We start from the raw sequence: 20201 nt of genomic DNA on the forward strand, positions 1-20201 counted from the left end.
TCCAGGCTCTGAGCTGTCAGCCCAGAGCCTGATGCGGGGCTCGAACCCATGGACCCGTGAGATTATGACCTGAGCTGAAGTCGCATGCTTAACCTACTGAGCCACCCAGGTGCCTCAATTCTTTTTTTTTTTTTTTTTAATTTCACCTTAAATATATATAATTTTTATTTGTCAATTATTCCTCAGTAAAGCTGGAAAAAAAAGAAGAAACATATTTCTGTTGTCTTTGAGTTTTCATGATACCTATTTGCAAATTAGCCCACAGTTATATTTTTGTTTTTTTAAAGTTATTTCCTTTTAACTCTGCATTTTGTTTGCTTTTTTGCCTTCAACAGTTTGAATTTTATGTTCATGGGCCAGTTTTCTTTTTAAATATCCTACTTGGAGTTCACAGAGGTGCTTGAATTGTTTTTTCCCCTCTGTGTATCAGTTTCTGTATTGTCTATTGACCTTTTCTTTACAGGTCACTAATACGTTCTGCTTCGTGTAATCTGCTATAAAACTCATCTTTTGAGTTCATAATTTTGGTTATTTTATTTTGCAGTTCTAGGATTTCCCTTTTTGTAATAGATTCTCCTATTCTGATTAAATCACTCACATTTTTTCTTCTTATCTGCAAGATCTTGAATGCCTCTGCTCTGTTGTTTTGTATGTTTTTTTCCTCCTGCCTTTTGTCATCTAGCCCTGTCTCAGTAGGAATGATGGCTTTTGTAATTGAAGGCAAGTCATTAGTTATAAAGTATGTTTGAAACTCTAGGCAATATTACTTTCTTAGATACCGAGTTTCCAGTAGGCTTTATCTGGACTGATTTGAATAGGAACTTCTCGGATTTTGGTAAGGCTTGGTAGACTTCTGATATGACAGTGATACCAGGCTGTGGCCATCTAGACCTTTCCACTGAGAGCCTGCAGTCGTAACTAGGACCCCTTCCCCTGGCTGGCTCTCAGCTTCCAGAGAAAATAAACCACAGAGAACTTTACATCACACACTGCTTCGCTTTTGGGATCCTGCCTCTTGTAGCTTCAGAGTTTGGCAACTTTCTTGAGGGTGAAATCACATGCATGCAAGGACTGGATTTCTACTCTGCCCTGTTCAGTGGGGAAGCTTTCGGTTTTCTCTTGAGTTTGTTGATACTGACAAACTGTTGGCTCTGTCTTCTCTTTGCTTGTACTTTTATTTCTCAGCAGCTGCTCTCTTCGTGCTCAAAGACCAAACCTTCAGCCTCTTGCCCCAGGCCCTTTAATGATAAATCCTCCTGGGGGTGAAGGCATCCTCTGCTTAGTAGCTGGCCTCTGAGCATTCCCCCTCTCCAGAATCTTGACTCATCTGGTCCTGCTCTCTTCAGTGGTTCCCTGATGCTTTTATGTAGACATCATTTGTAGTTTATATAGCTTTTGTATTTCTTTTTTCTCTGTGTAGGCATTACTTGCCTTCAAGATACTCTATTCCTGTCTTGAATTACTTGTAAAACATTACAGCACTGGAACAGTGGCACAATCACTTTTGTTTATGGTTGCACCTTGCACAAGGGTTTTAATATTCTGTATTCACTGTAGAAGATCAGTTACCTACATTTTTCATTTCTGGTAGCAACAGGCTGCTTCTGTGGAATCAAAAAATAGAGACATTTTTGTCCTTAATGTATTTAGTCATAGAATCATTTCTGGGGTTTTTTTGAAGTCTGATTGGTATAACATACTGGTTTGTGATGTACAGTATAGTGATCCGATGTGTATATTGTAAAATGATCACAAGTCCATTTAACATCTATCACCATACATAGTTATAAAACATTTCTTTCCTCAGGATAGAACTTTCAAGACCCAGTTTCCCAGCTACTTTCAGTACGGTATTAACTGTACTCCCCCTGATGTGCATCACACCCCCATGCCTTGCTCGTTTTACAACTGGGAATTTGTGCTTTTCGACCCCTTTCGCCCATTTTGCTCACTCCCCGACTCCGGGCCTCAGACAGCCACCAGTCTGTTTTCTGTATCCATGAGGTTGGTTTTTCTGTTTTTGTTTTCTGATTTTGTTTATAGATTACACATATAAGAGATAACATATAGTATTATCTTTTTCATTAAATGACTTATTTCACGTAGCATAATGCCCTCAGGGCCTATCCATGTTATCATCAATGGCAAGGTTTTGTTCTTTTTTTATGGTCAAATAATAGTCCTGTGTGTGTGTATACACATACCCACGTTTCCCTTAATCCATAGATGGACATTTAGGTTGTTTCCTTGTTTGGCCTTTGTAATTAATGCTGCAGTGAAATGGGCATGCAGATATATTTTCACATCAGTGTTTTTGTTTCCTTCAGGTAGATTTCCAAAAGTGGAATCCTGGATCATATGGAAGTTCTGTTTTTAGTTTTTTGAGAAACCTCCATAGAGTTTTCCACAACGGCTGCACCAATTTACATTTCTGTCACGAGTGTACAAGAGTTCCTTTTCTGCACGTCCTCGCCAACACTTGTTATTTCTTATCTGTTTAATGATAGCTGTTCTAATATGTGGTTGGAATCTCATTGTGATTTTGATTTGCATTTCCTTGGTGTTGAATGATGTTGAGTCTCCTTTATGTGCCTGTTGGCCATTTATATATCTTCTTTGGAAAAATGTCTTGTTTAGATCCTCTGCCCATTTTTAAAATTGAAGTTTTTTTTGTTGTTGTTGTTAGATGTATTCTTTTTTTTTTTTTTAAGTTCATTTATTTATTTTGAGAGAGAGAGAGAGAGAGAGAGGAGGGAGGGCAGAGAGAGAGAATCCCAAGCAGGCTCCAGGCTGTCAATGCTCAACATAGGGCTCGAACTCAGGAACCATGAGATCCTGACCTGAGCTGAAATCAAGAAGAGTTGGACACTTAACTAACTGGGCTACCCAGGCACACCTACATGTGTTCTTTTAATGATTTAGAGAAATACTTTAGGACCTCATGAAACTCTAAAGTACTATATGTGTTTTTTGTATTTCTCTTTTTTGCCTTTTTCACCACCTAAATTTAGGGTTTCTGGCCAGTCCCAACATGCCATTGATGCATGTAAGCAATTTCAGTAACTATATAGTGTATAGCATAGAAAAAGGAAACATTCATTTCTCTAGTTTTTTGTTTTAGTGTATGTTGCCATGTCACAAATTCTCTGTGTTCTGAAATTTTTTATGTAGAATTATCAAGCGTTGCTTTGAATCTGTCATAGTAACACAGCAGAATTGACGAACATTTGGCCTGCATGGTGCTGCCAGATAATTGTCCACACACCGTGCCTATATCGTTCATTCTCGTGCTGAGTCATCCCCTGTCCGAGAGTCAAGTCTTTCTCTTGTGCTGTACTGGTCCCTCCTTTACAGCCTCACTCTGACCGTCCGGTCTGCTGTGCTGCTCCAGCCAGAAACACGCGGTAGTTCTTGATGTCACTTTCTGCCTGATGCCCCTTCTTTGCGAGGATCTTGACTCCTGCTTCCGAGTGATTGCTTGATTCCCTCTAAGCCTGCATCAACCCCATATGAGCCCTTCATGCGGCTCCTTGACTGGGCCCCGTGAGGCACTGTGTCCTTACCATCTGTCACCTGACTAGGGTCAGAAGGGTGTAAACCAGAAGTCAGGGGGACACCCCACCTAGGGCTTCAGCGTCAACAGTGTCATGGTCAGGAAGCGTCTTTCGGATGAAACCCTGTGTTTAACATGTCCTGCGGCACAGCATGGCCTCTGATCCGGTCTCCTCTCCAGCCTCACGGCAGTACCAGACCTCTCTGCCTCCTTCATCCTGTTGCCATTTGGGCTTCTTCCTACACCAGTGATGCTGGATTTGAAAAGAGTTGGGCAAAGTACTGATAGATAAAAAATCAAATTTATATCTTAATAGAAATCAAAATACTGCAAATAAAAGGTGTTAAAGATACAACTGACATATGTCTGCATATTGTCAAAATTGTAGTTAGAGTTGTTCAGGCTTAAGAGTCACAAAGGAGAAGATACTGAATGATTTTTGGTGGGTTTTTTTGTTTGGTGGATGAGGGGAGGTGGTCAGGGCCCTAACGTTCTCTTTGAGCAAGGTACGGATTCCAGAAAAAGGCACACCTGTGCACTGACACACAATTTAGCCCTCATTTCATGGCTGGAGGACTCCTGACCTCAGAGTTCGTGTGTTTGTGTGTGCATGTGTGTGTGTGCGCACGTGTGTTGGAGGTCAGGGAGGCTTGGTGAGTGGTGGTGGTTTCTATAACCCAGGCTGAAAACTACTGGAAGAGAGAACTTTCCCCGCACACATCTTCGGTTCTCAGCTGGGGATCTGTTACCGAAGACAGACTAACAGGAGAAAAGTGTACATGCTTGTACGTTTTCTGTGACATGGGGGCTCTCAAAGGAATTGAAGGCCCAATGCAGTGGTACAACTTTCGTGCTGACGTTGAACAGAGAGGGGCAGCCGTGGAAGAGTGACATATAAGAAGAACCAAAAGAGAACACGGGTTATTTTAACAAGGTCTGTTTTACAGGATTCTCTTGGCCTCACCTCCCCATCCCTGGTGATAATGTGCGGGGGGTACACCTCTCAAAGGGGAGTTTTATCTCCTGTCTTGAGGAAGAAGCTGGGCTGGGGGGTGTCAGTGTGCCTTTCTTTTCACCTGCTGTTATGTGACTACACTTTGCCCATGGTAACCCCTTTGCCAAAGCGGCACGTTTGGGGTGACGTACCCCGCCTCTCCTCACCAACAGTTCGGAGCCAGATTGCGTTCTGGCTTTCCCTTCTCACTAGGTGTGTGAGCCTGGGCACATGCAAATAAATTAACTTTGTTTCTTGGTTTCTTCATCTTTAAATTCTGATACCTGCTGCACGGTTTGGGGAGAGGTTGAATGAAATGGTGCACGGATAGTGCTTAGTGCACAGTCCCTGGCAGGTGGGCGTTTCTCAGCAGATGTCAGCAGTTTTAGTGCCAGGGTTGATGCTTGTGGAGGTGGTAGGCTGATGACGGAGCATTGGCCGTAGTCGGTGATGATGGTGAAGGGGAGGAGGAGGACCGTGGGGATGGGCCGCGGGGTGTTCCCTGAAACGAATCAGATGGTTGCAGTAAGAAGGCTTTTTTTTCTAAAGCTCAAAATTGGATTTTTGTTTATTTTCAGATAATGATGTCCCTGTTCTCTTATTTGAATCTAACGGCTCATTGGTGTACAGTCCCACAATTAAAATGTGCAGCGGCCAGCACAACACCATGCAGAAGAGGTTACAGCAGATGAAGGAGAAAAGGGAGAACCTGTCACCTACCTGTAAGTGTGCACACTTTATAAAGGGAGCAGAGCACTTGCTGAGTGAACTGTGGGGGGAAGGTTTTTTCCTTCTTCCCTAGATACTTCACTTGTTTCCTGATTCTAATAGATTTTTACCTCTTTCAGGGTGGACTGTGTTAATATTTTCCTCCAGAAAATCTTAGGCTTCATTAAGATTTTTAAAGCATATATTTTAAGCATATATTGGGCGTGTACTTTTTGGATGTATAGGTTGAGAATCTATTTTTTGTAGCCCCTTTGTGATTTTTAATATCTTTGGGATTTTTTTTTTTTTTTAATAATAAACCAGGCTCTTTTGAGAGAATTTGCTTTAGACTAATTATCTCCTGCATGAGTTTAGGTTTTTCTTTATTTGGGCTATCTTTAAAATTTCCGGTTGAATAACGTGTGAGCACATTTTCATAAAACATTTACCAGCATGTGGCTCATAGTGAACACCCATCTGGATTCCCATCAAATTCTCCTCCGCCCACGGGTAACCCACATTTTAAGTTGGCGTGTTTTTCCACATTGTTTCTGGTGTGGCATACGCCTACGTGCACAGGCTTCTGTATCTTTCTGTGTGCTGTAGACCTGTAGTCTTTCTTCACCTAAATTGAATCTGGCATACCTATTATTTTAAGCCTTTTTTTTTTTTTTTTTTTTAACCTTACAAGTGGCTTGGAGGTTTTTTCCAAATCAATAGGTATGGACCCTCCTTCTCCCTTTCTTTTCTTTTCTCTTTTTGAGATGTTGTGGAGTAGTTTAGAGTTTGGATACTGAATCGTCTGTTAGTGGAGGTTTTCCCAATTTTTCTTTATTAGAAATAGTACTGCAAGTCTTTATTCTTCTTAAATTGCATGGTATGGTTCTTGTGTTTTGTTTAACCATTTTCCTATTTGTGGTCATAAGGCTTTCCATTTCCTGTTCACTGTTAGAATCCGTATGCCAGTAGACCTGCTTCTCAGTAAATCTGTGTAGTCCTGTGTATTTCAATAGTATTAATTCACAAAGATGGAATTTAAAATTTTTGCCTTTCAAAATGGCATTTTACCGTCGCCCGCTGTTTATGAGCCAGTTTCTCCAGGTTTGGGAAAATGGTGTGATTCCGTATCTTTTTCAGTTTGGGATAGAAAAACCGCATTTCTTTGTTTAATTAGCTTTCGAGGTCACTTTTATGAGAGGAACGTATTTTTATGTTATTGATTCTATCAGTAATTACAACTTTTGCATTATCTTTGTGAATTATATGTTTTTGTCCAGTTGCCTGTTTTTCTGATTTGTAAGGGTCTTTTTTATATCATGCACAATAATCGTCATATGTTGCAACATTTTCTTGTGGCTAGCGTGGAGCCCAGTGTGCATTCGTAGTAGGCACTCAGTAAATATATTGTTGATTGAAATACTCAAAATCTTTTGTTTTCTCATTTAACATGCAGCAACTTTTATGAAGCAGAAACATTACATTTAATGTAGACAAATCTGTTCGTTTTTTCCTTAGGGCATCCAGGATTCCCCTGACGCTCAGAACTCCCCCACCACAAGGTTTTAAAATTGTTGTGTGTCTTTTCCTGTTACCTTTATGGTTTATTTCAGCCTATCTTGAATTTATATTTGTATGTGAATGTGCAGTGGGCACCTGTATCGGTTAAGGTTAGCTTTGGCCACGTGTAACAAACAAAACCAGTGACTCAGATTAGATACAGGTGCGTGTTTCCGCCACGTCAAAGGAGTCCTAAGCACAAGTCATAGGGTGGCTATTCCGTGGTTTTCAAGAGTCTTGTGTCTCATTTTTCTGCTTAGTCTTCTTTGGTGCCTGGCTTCCGCTTTAAAATGTCTGTGCCTCCCAGCTGAGCTAGCTTCCTGTGGGCAACCTGGTATACCAGAAGTTCGATCCAATAGGACTCAGTCTTACAGCTCTTCTCGGTTGTAAGCATTTATGGCTAGAGAACTGTAGAGGCAAAAAACGACTCCAGATAATCCAAGAAGTAAAGCACAGTCTTTTGTATTGTGTTCATCCACATAGTTTGATTTGCCTGATGACCAGTGTCACCCAGGATGACAGCCAAGGGGGACTGTAGTAGATTTAGCCTGAGAAGGAGACTACAAACAAGGCTGAAAACGGTCTTTTACGAGAGCGTGGCTACACTGATAGAATGAGGTTTCTGTTGTTAAGAGGAGGGGGGCATGGATGTGGAGCTAGGGAGCGAGCAGTGTTCCGCTCACTGTCTCATCACGTGTATACTTTATATGCCTCAAGCGTTGTGCCGTTACTTTGCGGTGTGAATTCTGCCACTTGACTGCATCCAGCACAGCTCAGAATTCAACATCTGAAACACTTCTCTGTGTGCTCACCTCTCTTATCTTGGTTTAAATTGTCTGCTTATGTTTCCTCAAGAAAGCATGCTGTGAGTCTCTTTAACAAACATCTTTGGGTATGAGACCAAAACATCTTTCTTGTTTCTGGTTTGTCGTCTGCACAGCCTTTGAAGATGGTATTTGTGACCTTACTTGTTAAGTGATTGATGTCCTGGATTTTTTCTGTGAAATCTCTGAGGTTTCTCAACCTTGACACTATCGACATTTTGGGCTGATCAATTCTTTGTTGAGGGCATGTGAGGGGTGGTGGGAAGGTGCTGTCCTGTGACTGGCAGGGTGTCTCGCAGCATCCCTGGCCTCTGCCCACTCACTGCACACCAGCAGTATTCAGGTCACACCCACGTGACATCCAGTGATGTCTGCAGACGTGACCGTCACCCGCTGGGAGCCAAGATGCCCAGGGCTTAGAACCGCTGCTCTAGTTACAGGGCTAACGGTTGCTTCTAAAAGAAGGAGGCTTGACTATCAGACAACAAGATGAATTGAGAATATTTCTTTACCTCTGTTGGGCTTCTGCTTAGGCCCAGGCAAACTGACTTTTCAAAATCTCTTCTAACTCTAATTATCCTAAATTTAATCCTTTTTATAACATGATTTATGTAGGGGCTCCTGGGTGACTCAGTCAGTTTAGCATCCGACTTCAGCTCAGGTCATGATCTCACGGTCCGTGAGTTTGAGCCCCACATCAGGCTCTGTGCCGACAGCCCGGAGCCTGGAGCCTGCTTTGGATTCTGTGTCTCCCTCTCTCTCTGCCCCTCCCCTGCTCATGCTCTGTCTCTTTCTGTCTCAAAGATGAAAAAAATAAAAATAAAAAATAAAATTAAAAAAACATGACTTGTGTAGATTAGTTTTTACGAATCTCACCATCTGCAGTAGATTTGAGTAAGAGTTTTTTGTGCTTACCGTTTTGTAGTAAGTCGGGAGTGTGAACTAACAGGCATAAATCGATGTTGGTGTGGTGTGGGAGAGCAGAACGAGTGGGTTTGCCGTGGGCTCCCACAAGTCAGAGGTGCATCTGATGAAGGGTTCGGTTATGTTTTCAGCTTCCCAGCTGCTTGAGAAGTCTCACGATGACCCGTTTAAGTCCCCGTGTGAAGCTTGGAACATTTCACGTGATACTTTGTGTTCAGGTAAAGTTATTTTCTTTTCTGTGATATATTTAAACTTTGAGAATATTATGATTTTCGTATTTGGAGTTTCTTCTGATGTGAAGAACAGCTAAAAACTAGAATTCATGAATTTCACTGGAATTAGGTAATAAAAAATAGGTATTGTAATGCAATTAGCGTATGAGAAATTTCATCAGTTAAATCACCTGGGATTCCTACGGTTTTTCTCCCAGGCATTTGCTCTCTTGGCACAGAAACTATTGCTCATTGTTTAAAAAAAAAATCCGTGCTATAAGTACTAATTCGCATGCATTGTAGACTGTGTTACTGACAACACAGGGCTGCTTGTTTCACACCATATATCGTGACTACAAGGAGCATATGACTGAGTGTCCGTGAGGTGTGGAAAGATCATTGAGAAATTTAGAAGATAGATGGATTTCTGTTTGGAAGCAGAGTATTGGAGGGGCTCCTGGGGGGCTCAGTCGGTCAAGTGTCCGACTTCGGCTCAGGTCATGATCTCACGGTTCGTGAGTTCGAGCCCCGCTTCGGGCCCTGTGCTGACAGCTCGGAGCCTGTAACCTGCTTCAGATTCTGTGTCTCCCTGTCTCTCTGCCCCTCCCCATGCTTGTGCTCTGTCTCTGTCTCTCAAAAATACATAAACAATAAAAAGACATTTTAGCCAAGTATTAGAATAAAATTAGAATCATATATGATACATACACCTTTTAAATGTGGAAGCCTGTGTTATGCTTTGAATGATCATTTTTCATGCTTATAGCTTTCCTTTGAGTAAATTTTAAGAAATGTGATATAACCACCTAGTTTCAGCTGACAGTAGGGCCCAAATAAGAATCACTGACCCCCGCAAAGAGCTAGCTGTTCAAAGTGCTTGAAATGTTACAGAATATCCTATGAAAGTCACAGCAGGGATAGATGACAGAACAGTGTGGAGGTATTAGGAGTTTAAACTACAGCTCCCTTTCATGTGTGGCTTATTTTTTTTTTTTAAGTTTATTTATTTATTTTGAGAGAGCGAGCTCAGGAGGGTCAGACAGAGGGGGAGAGAGAATCCCAGGCAGACTGTGTGCCATCAGCATGGAGGTGGAAGCGGGGCTCGAACTCACGAACCGTGAGATCCTGACCTGAGCCGAAATCAAGAGTCGGATGCTTAACCAACTGAGCCACCCAGGTGTCCCATGTGTGGCTCATTTTTATAATCTGTTTGGTGTGTGTTGGAATTACCCATTTATCTTAAATAATCTTTTTATTTCACACTTGATGGATTTATTTTACGTAAGTTGGACACAAGTAATAGTATGTAACACAGATTTCATTTTTCCTGTGTCACAGGTGCTGTTCTGGGTATCTTACATACTGTGTTTCATTTAACTCCCCCACTAGCCCTACTAAATGGTTACCCTTGTCACCCCCATTTTGTTCACGAGAAAACTAGGCCAGCGAGGTCAAGCAGCTCGTAAAAGTTCATAGAGTTTGTGATTGGCCAGTCCAGGACCTGAACCTAGGCAGTGTGACCTCAGAATTTATGCCCAATGACATGTCTCACTGCTTGTCAGCTTTTTGAAAAGTGTGCTAAGCGTCTTCAGCTGCTGGTATTAAAAGTGTCCTCTGTTTCTTGCTCCTGACTTAGGGACACACAGGCTCCTTGACTCGGTGTGGGTACAGCGCCTCCCTGCCCTGTGGGCTTCGCTGCTCCCTGTGGATCACCTCTGTGGGGCTCGAGGCCTCAGATGCCAGAAAATAGTGTCTGTGCACTGGGAACTTCCAGTTTAGTGAGAGGGACAGATAGGAATAAGAAGAACACTAGGACACCTGCTTTTGGGAAATTCAGGCAGCATTCTGCATACTAGAGGAGGATGTGTGCAACCAGACCTGGTGCAGCGGGAGGGTTCAGAGATAGGCACGTTCGAGGGGTGGGGGGAGGGTTTGAAGTACGGATAGGAATTACCCAGATTAAAGTGTGGGGTGAAGGCAGAGCCTGGAGGGACACACACGCTTGCAGTTTTCGGGAGACAGGAGGCGGTCAACTTAGCACTACTCTCAAGAAATGTACAAGACACAAGGGAAGACAGCACCCTACCATCTACCTGGTGGTTCACTGTTGGATATAAATACAACATGAGGCTTTGAGTGGAGGACTGGGGGTTGGTGGGCTGTGTTCACGAAAGGCTAGAACTTGACCTAGACCATGGTGTTAGTCCTAACCTTTTAGAATGATTGACCTTCTTGAGAATTGAACAAGGTGCCAATGCTCTTTCTGAAAACACGTGCACATGCATGTGAATGTACAGAAGGTGAGCGTGTTGGTGGTGGAGGTCTGTCCCTGCCTCCCGCCCCCCCCCCCCCCGCCCCGTGCCGTCCATGCGCACACTGACGCCTGGGTTCGTTAGTGAAAAATGCTGGTCCTAAAGGCGTCCTCAGGTGGATGTGGTTGATACTGTCTTTAACCAGTAGCTATGTTTAAGAAGTATCGGTTAACTGAAAATTACTTCTGTAATAATTGAAAGCATCTTAAAAGTTAATTCTTTACTGATGTTTTCCAGATGAATCCTTTTCTGGTGCTCTGGACTCATCTTTTGACAATCTTTCTGGAAACTCAGGAAGTCAGGAGAGGAGAGTGGGAGAAGTCGTTGACGAAAGTAGAAGTGGTGTGTGTGTATCTTCACCTGCACTGAAGACCGGTAGTGTTCATTCATCGGCACCTGCTGGTCCTTCAGCTTCACTAAAGACCGGTAGTGTTCATTCGTCAGCACCTGCTGATCCTTCACCTGCACTGAAGACCGGTAGTGTTCATTCGTCAGCACCTGCTGGTCTTTCAGCTTCACTAAAGACCAGTAGTGTTCATTCGTCAGCACCTGCTGATCCTTCACCTGCACTGAAGACCGGTAGTGTTCATTCGTCGGCACCTGCTGGTCACCTCAGCCAGTTAACTCCTCAGAATCCCTCGGGCCGTCTCTCAGAACAAGAAGTAAGTCGGCAGAGGGATCCTGCGGGTGAAGCGGTCACCCCCGACACGTGGTCCGGGGGAGCACCCAGGGAGGTGTTTGGCATGAAACACGGTCTGCCCCCTACGTTATCTGCGACAGAACACCACCCTTGGGGACATTCACGATCTGAGAGCTCCTCGGCGAAGAGAAGAAGAAAGTCTGAGATCTCAGATTCTTCCCCGACAGGAAGACTAAAGAAGAGATGCCGCGGGAAACCCGGCATGTCACAGGAGTGGCTCCTCGCGTCGGGGGACCGCCTGCACTTCGGGCCTGGGGCTGCCGCCCAGGCTCCTGGCTGCGGCGTGTCCTCGTACGACGATTACTTTTCACCTGACAACCTCAAGGAGAGGAGCTTGGACGGTCTTCTCCCCGGGTGTCAGTCGTCAGCGGGCCCTGCTCTCTTCATCTGCAGAGGCCTCTCTCGGGGGGAGAGAAGGAACATACTGCAGACGTCTGACTTCTCCTGCATTGGGAAGAATCCCAGCCCCGCCCCCACGAGCGATTTAAGGGCACAAAGTCGCCGCAGTCTTGAGAAACCCACACGTGACAAAGCAAACGCAGCGTGGGCTTGCCTGGCCGCTGAGGAAACCGCAGGGAGTCGTCCGCAGGCTGGTGCTCAGAGAGGGGAGGGTACGCGCCCAGATGGCGCAGACTCTCCGGTCCACGACGCACTGCCTGCTGCGGACGGGCTCGGCGGGAAAGGACCTGACGGGGACTCACGTCCCCTGGAAGGGGGCAGCGCGGAAGCCAGAGAGCTGATGGGCGCGGGGAGCGTGCAGAAAGAAGACCGCCCTCGGACGAAGCGGGAGTCCTGCGGTGGAACGCAGCCTGACGACCGGCTGGGTTTTGCAGGCGACTGCACCGCGGACACCTCCGCCCAGCAGAGGGAAGATGTGTCCAGAGGATGCAGTGAAAGTACGTGAATCTCCTTTTCCAGGTGTCTTGGTTATGGGAATATGGGACGGTGTGTCCGTCTTGTGAAGTCACCACAGCCTTTTCGTAATTAAAGTGTTTGCTTTTTTCCTTTTTTTATTTTTAAAGAACGGGTGTTTGATGTTTTCCAATGATAGATTCTTTAGGAGAAGGTGGCTCACCGCCCTGTGGTATTTCTAGGCTCATTGGTCCAATCTGCTGTTAGGAATACGTTTCTCCAAGCCTTTCCGTGTGGGTGACAAGTGAGTGAAGCCTGACGTGCGAAGTCAACCAAAGCAGGTGCTCCCCTGTTTGCATGCAGCCTCCTCCTGGAACATGGCTGGTGTGCAGACAGGCGTTCTGACGGAGGGTTTGAACATCTCTCTGCTCACAGGAGTGAGGCTCTTGATGCCAGGGGGATAGTAAGGCAGTGTGAGCATTGCTTCCACCAGGAAAAGAGAAGGTACGAGAAAGGAACTGGGGAAATATGTTAGCAGTATTTATTTTGAAGAAACCTGGGTCAGTGTTAGTTATAAAGAAAAATGTTTTTAACGTTTTTGCTCAGGGTAAGTTTATCGTAACAGGCCTCGTTGGCTTCTATTTACTTTGCTTTAAGCTGTGATTTAAATAGACTTTTATTTCTGTGTGTAATTTAACTGTAGCCATCGTAATAAACTGTGTAATTGTAGCAAAAGTAGCAACAATAGAAGACATTTTATTTTGCACTTTGCTTACAAGCACAGATAAATTTCAGCAATCAAAAGTGATGAAATCTTGAACTTTAACCATGTTTACCGAAAGATGAAGCTGAAATTTCCATAAGACTAACTTTATCCTTGATTATTTGTTTGCTTACCCTATGATTTTAACTAACCTTCTCAAGATGCAGAAGTTATAGGGGTTGAAATAATCACTGCTGTAGATCTTTTCCTTGGGTATAAAGTCCCCAGAATAGCCTCACAGAGGATTAATTTTGTATATTTTAATATTTCAGCTTTCCGAAAATATATAACATTTGACAAACTATATCTTGTCTTAGCCTCAGTATGTGTTTTCAAAATATTTATTTTAAAATCATGTTGACTCTAAGGTTAATATAAAACAGTAGATATATAGAATTATTTTGGTAGTTAAGAGTATCCTGTTCTTAAAGCTTACATTCTCATTTTCTTCGGTTTTTATCTTGTTTATTTTTAAAGCCTTTGAATAATATTTAATGATGTGAAAATATAAATTCGGGGGACGAAAGGCTGGTTGCAGACATGAGGCGCACCCCGCAGCCCCGACGTCGTTCAGAAAGAGCGCGGTTGTCCCTGCAGGCGGGATGTTGTAGCACTCTCCCCCACGTCCACAGTCCCCTGGGGCCTGGAGCACGTGGAAAACCCCGAGGGGCCAGCACCGGGCGCTCCAGGGGACTGCAGATGTCGGCCTCATCTGATGTGGGCTGTCACACAGCGGTGTGCAGCCAGGGCCCTGGTGTGACCGAACTTCACTCCGAGAAACAGACGTTCTATGCCCTCTAATGTAAGGATGTCTTGTAGGGTCACTTTGTTTGATGTCATTCCACAAAGACAGAAAATCATTGCATTGAAGGGCTGGAGAGACTTCTGTATTGTCTAGCCTAAACCAAATCCCTTTGTTTTGTTGTGATAAAATCAAGACCCACTGATGGGTTTAAATTGCCTGTTACCAGCTCAGCCGGTGTCCCACCTCTGTCTGGGAACCTACCACGGGGGTGGAAGCACAGAGCCTGCAGCTTACTCTAGACCTTGCTTGTGTGCTCAGTTGTGGAGCCGGAATAATACTCTGTACATGAAGCGGTACCTCCAAGTCTTCTATGTTGAAATAAAAGTCTTTTTTCAATTTCTGCTTTCAGTTCACTTGTACTCATTGCCCTTGTCGGTATGGAAGGTAGAAGGTGGCACTAAAGGTTACAAGCACAAGTTACAGAAAGAGTCAGTAAGAAACGTGAGGAGAACAGGAACAGAGGGAGAAACTTTTAATTTTTTGTAAATAATCTCTGAAATCATATTAATCAGTAATTTTTTCGTTTTAGACTTTTATTCTCTATGAACAATTTTGTAAACAAGTATATGCTCGCAGTAACAGAAGTTGCTTCGAGTAAATGTTGCTCTCCTACCCTCGGGTACCTCCTCCTGTGAGTTCCCATGACAGCTCTTAGCTGTGCACCTGTTGTGTCCCAGGCACTTGTCTAGTTTGCTGGAAGATGTCAGAGAAGCAAACAGTGTGTGCCCTGCATAGAGGTCATGTTCTAGTGAGGAAGTCGCAGTAGATGAAGGCAAGCATGACGTCAATCAGTGAGCCTGATGATACACAGCACCACAGCAGTGCGGGCAGTTAGATAAGGTGACCTGAGACCTCAGACCAGACATCGCAGAGCCGGTAGTCCTATGACTGCTTGAATTATGTTTCAGCCTGAGGAAACAGCAAGTACAAATGCCCTGGGGTAGAAAGTACTTGCAGGAACTGCACCGAGGCCAGTGCAGCTGCAGCTCATTGGGCTGAAGGAAGCCTGGGAGGAAATGAGCTAGAAAGATAGCCAGGAGCCAGATCCCCAGGGCTCTAGTACCTGACAAGACTTGGAGTGGTTTTGTTTGGTTTTGAAGTGTGATTGAGAAGCCCCTGGGGGTTTTAAACAGGGGAGTCACCAGATGGGCTTTCTCAGTTGCACGTCACCCTGGATGCTTCGTGAACCAACTGGTTGTGGAGCATCTGCTAGAAGCAGTTGCTGTCACCGGTTCACTGTAATTCCTTCGAGACTCTGTGTGTGTGTGGGGGGGGGGGGGGGGTGCCCAGTGAGGGTGTGAGGGTAGATGTTACAAAGGGATTTTATTGCAAAGATAGGATTATATCATCTCGTTGCCGTAAGGTTTGCTTTTTTAAAATGTCAGATATTTCCATATCAGTATCAATAGAGCAATATATTTACTTCATTCTTTAGTCCATTTCAGGGGTCTGCAGATTTTTTCTGTAAGGAATCAGATAGTAACTATTTCAGGCTTTGTGGACCAGAAAGCAAAATCAAGACACGTGGCTATTTACACAAAGAGAAGAAAAGACATTTTTACAAAATTTTTATTGACAAAACTCAAATATTTTGAGTGCAGTAATGCAGGCCTAATGAGAAGAACAGAATTCTGTTTTTTGGGAGAGGAATTACTTTTCTCTTGATTGGGGTTCAGATGGAGCATTCATATCTTCAGAATGGATTGCAAACATTTATTGAGGCAGATGTACAATAAAATTTTATGTTTTCCTTTCGAACACGCCTTTTCAGACAGATAGGTACAGCCAGATACTGATACCAGCCCATAAGCAGATGGTTTTCATCAAGCACATTCATCGTATATAAAGCATTTATGGAAATCTGTGAGATTTTTCACATGATACGTGCCTTTTAGTGTGTCTTACACAGCAAATTAGTCACTTCCAACGAAGATAGGTGGAAGCTTGTCAGTTGTGCAGTCGAGTGGACGTCAAAATAAATTTCCTTTGTTCTTGCATCGGGGTCTGAAAAACCCGGAAATACGTGCAGCTCGGGTGCAGGAGTTCTGTCCACGTCGAATTTGCACGGGATGGAGATGTCACGTAACGTTTTCACTTCGGACGGAAAGTGTAGAGAGCTGCCTGACGTGACTCACCTATTGAGATGGCTTTCCAGCAGCCGTGCCACCGCTCACCACGGACCTTCCGACCACCTCCCGAAATTGGTTTCAATTGCCAAGTAGCTGCCTGGTCATCTTGAAGTAGCTCACAGTCAGCTCCTACTTGTTTCTCAATGGCAAAGGTGGCTCAGGGGGTTCCAGTGAGGCCACATGGCCGTTGGCAAAAGCGGAAGGAAATTCTTTTCGTAGCCACACCTTCACTCTTGTCCACTGGTTCAATGGATAACCTTCTTCTTTGCTGTGCTTGAAAAAAATCTTACCTGTCACTACAGACACGTGCCGTATCCCAGCAGTTTGGTCACGTACAGCTATCGGATTCTTTTTCATGGGTAATACAAGTGTCGGAAGCTGGTGAAAGTTGGCACTCCTCGTCTCAGACACACAGACGTTTATCGAACATTTATTGGCACGTAGGTGGAAAACTGTCCACAAAGCAAACTGTATGCTAAACTCACCGGTCTTGTCCATCAGATGAACTTTCCATACCTTGCCTGCAATACATACGAGCTGCCTACAAAATTCTAGGGTGACGTTTCTGTAACCTCGTCAGCATCAGGCCACCAGATGTACTTTGACTCTGCGGTTTGTCATACGGCCATTTAGGGGACCAAGTCTTGGATATTATCACCCCCAGGAACACAAGCTGTGGCTTTTGCTTGATTATTACACCCTCTTCATGCATGGGTGGGGGGACCCCCTATAATATATTAGCCAGTCCAGTTTTCTTGAATCTATGGATTCAACCAGAGAAAGGTTTATGCTGATTGACAAACTGATGACCCCACTAAGTATAACTCATTTCTTGGATCCATTTTGCCAGTTAGCAAAAGGTCTAATAATAATTGGGCAGAAGGATTTCTAGGAGTTTTCTCTTGAGTGTGGTATTTGTTAACCTGTTAGCTGACCACTGGAGTGGGTGTTTGGGTGGAGGTAAATTAGCACACATACGTCATATCGTACAGTCCCTGCTGAAGTAGATATTTTAAATTGCACTACAGCCTTCATAATACAGCACTGTTCTGTCTTAGTGCATTAATCCCAGAGATGGAAATAACAAATGGTGTCTGTGCTGACTTCAGTTGGTTCGGGGCCATTGCCTGTATAGCTCTTGGTTGGGAAGGAATTACAAGGCTTCATCCTGCCTTTGAAGGAAGAAGTAGCATAGTGAATAGTAGTGTCTGCTTAGACAATGATTAATATGGTTCAATATGGGGTTTAGAGGCAGAAATGCTATATGATTTGTAAAAGGTGCATTTTTGTGTATTTCTTCATAATCCTAAGGTAGAGAAGTGTTTTTTTATTTCGGGTATGTTTTGCAACCAAATGAGAAAGTTTGATAATCTTACTGACGTATTTTACATTTCATTGAATCAGTAGGAGATATACTATTTTTTTTAAATTGAATTAAAAATATTTCACATATACCTAATAACTCAGCCCTTCAAATCATAGGCATTTAGATATTCAATATTTCACATATTCTGAGCATTCAAGAGAAATTATGAATTACTATTGTATCAAATACATAGGTATACATAAACATGTATTTCTTGAATATTTTTTTAAAATTTTATTTATTTTGAGAGAGACAGGGAGGGAGAGAGTGAGGGAGGGACAGAGAGAGAGAGAGAGAGAGAGAGAGAGAGAGAGAGGGAGAGGGAGAATCCTGAGCAGGCTCCACACTGCCAGTGCAGAGCCCAACACAGGGCTCAAACCCCATGAACTGCGAGATCATGACCTGAGCGAAACCAAAAGTTGGGCACTTAACCAACTGAGCCACCCAGGTGCCCCTTAAATATTTTAAATTGAAGAGTAATGACTGCACCTTTTGACAATTCAAGTAATACACATGTTTTGAGAAGACTGTTTCTCTCAACCCTCTCTCCCGGACCTGCCAGTACACTCACTGGAGGTAAGCAACCCAACCGCTCAGTGTGGGTTAGTCAGCCTTAACAGAAAGGCTGGCCGTAAGGAAGGGGTTACAACCTGTTGATTGTTTGATTTGTTCATCTATTCATTTATTCCTTATTATGACTACTCTTCACCTACTGTGTCCCAGATACTGGGATAAATACAAGGGGAAGTAAGGTTGCTGTAAAGTTCTATCCCTTTCCCTTAAGGAACTAAGACAAGTAGGGAAGATACAGTCAAGATAATCTATATGCAAGTATCAGGGAATTAAAAAGATGGAGAAATTACTCCCTGTGGGAAAGGTTATATGGTATTAACATTAGTTTACATACTAAAATAAATTTTAATGGGGGTGCCTGGGTGGCTCAGTCAGTTGAGCGTCCGACTTCGGCTCAGGTCATGATCTCACAGCTTGTGAGTTCGACCGCCGCGTCAGGCTCTGTGCTGACAGCTGGGAGCCTGGAGCCTGCTTCGGATTCTGTGTCTCCCTCTCTCTCTGCCCCTCCCCCACTCTCATTCTGTCTCTGTCTCTCTCAAAAATAAATAAACATTAAAAAAATTTTTAATAAATTTTAATGATCTTCATAGTGATTATAAAGGAAAAGATTCCACATCTTTTGATGATCATGATTAGATTTGCTTTTGTATTTGTAAAGTGAACTTGATGTTTTATTGGACGAAAAAAATATATATATTCTTTTGTTAGCTGAGTTTTTTTTTTTTTTTTTTTGTGTCGAACACATCAATATTTTGCATGTGTCCCAAACCCCAGAAGTCTATATGGAAAGGATTTTTCCTAGGTGTCTTTGAAGGCTCTTTCCGCAGTCTTAAGACCTTGCATTCCAGGTTGTTCTTAAATGACTCATAATATTAAGATTTTAGAGACTCAGAAGAAATTCCCTGGAGGGATATTGTTCAGATTTAGGGGTATGGTTGTACCTGTCCAATATATGGATTCTTGAATCAGAATCAGAAAAGGCTTCAGAAGCCTTTTCATCTTTGATGTAGTTGATTTTGCAGAGTGTTTTGTATCAATCAATACTGAGTGCTTAGATGTACTACTCGTACTAGTGTTAATTAGTCTTGTGTCTTGGAAGTAGGAAAGTAAAGTTCGCAGGAGGTTAGGTGTTGGAAGTAAGGGTGTATCTCTTATTATGCCTCCGCCCTGCACACAACAACCACACGGACCAGGTTTCTTCTAAGGAGTTTAATGGTTGTCTCAACATCCATTTTCTCGTCTCTTTCCTTTTCCTAGCACTTAGGTTATATACATTTGTCCTTATGCTGCCTTAGCCTGGTTCTGCCTCCAAAGTGGTTTATTTTCACTTAGTATCAAAACCACCTCTTAACCCGGATAGGTGCAGCAGAGGTAGTGACTTAACTCATTCACACTGAGAAGTGAATGAGTTCACTTTCCAACCTTCCTTGGTGTGTTTGTATTTTGATGATAATGTTAACCCAAACAAATTCCCTTTTTTTAATGTTTATTTATTCTATTTTATTTTTTTGAGAGAGAAAGAGAGAACATGCGCGGGAAAGAGTCAGACAAGAGAATCCCAAGCAGGCTCCATGCTGTCAGCACAGAACCCAATGTAGGACTCGAACTCACCAACCGTGAGATCGTGATCTGAGCCAAAAGCAAGAGTCGGATGCTTAACCCACTGAGCCACCCAGGCGCCCTGACCCAAACAAATTTCTAATTGTTGAAATCCCGGGCAGTGTAACTTAACAGTAAAAGTTCTGGTCTCTTCTCTCTGTATTTGATCACTTTTTGAAACCAAGTGAATCACTTGTGTCATGAAGTTGAGATGACAGTGAGGAGAGAGACAGGAGTCTAGGATTTACAACCTTGATACGTAGATGGCTGATAAAACGTTTGTCACGCAGGGCCCAGGGTTGTGTTAATTGAAATTTCTCAGAGACGTTG

General features: G+C 43.4%; 1 protein-coding gene across 5 annotated transcripts in view; it reads left to right on the plus strand.

Moving 5' to 3' along the window:
* MCPH1 (microcephalin 1) overlaps positions 1 to 20201 on the plus strand; it is a 269736-nt gene that overhangs the window by 41234 nt on the left and 208301 nt on the right. For 4 of the 5 annotated variants that reach the window (XM_053216226.1, XM_053216223.1, XM_053216224.1 and 1 more), the window contains 3 exons: positions 5126 to 5269; positions 8692 to 8778; positions 11322 to 12680. In XM_053216226.1, the coding sequence (XP_053072201.1) occupies positions 5126 to 5269; positions 8692 to 8778; positions 11322 to 12680 (1590 nt within the window). The remainder of the gene's footprint in view (positions 1 to 5125; positions 5270 to 8691; positions 8779 to 11321; positions 12681 to 20201) is intronic. The other variant, XM_053216225.1, reaches the window with a different exon arrangement.

This window comes from Acinonyx jubatus, chromosome B1 (assembly GCF_027475565.1).
Source record: "Acinonyx jubatus isolate Ajub_Pintada_27869175 chromosome B1, VMU_Ajub_asm_v1.0, whole genome shotgun sequence".
Taxonomy (NCBI): domain Eukaryota; kingdom Metazoa; phylum Chordata; class Mammalia; order Carnivora; family Felidae; genus Acinonyx; species Acinonyx jubatus.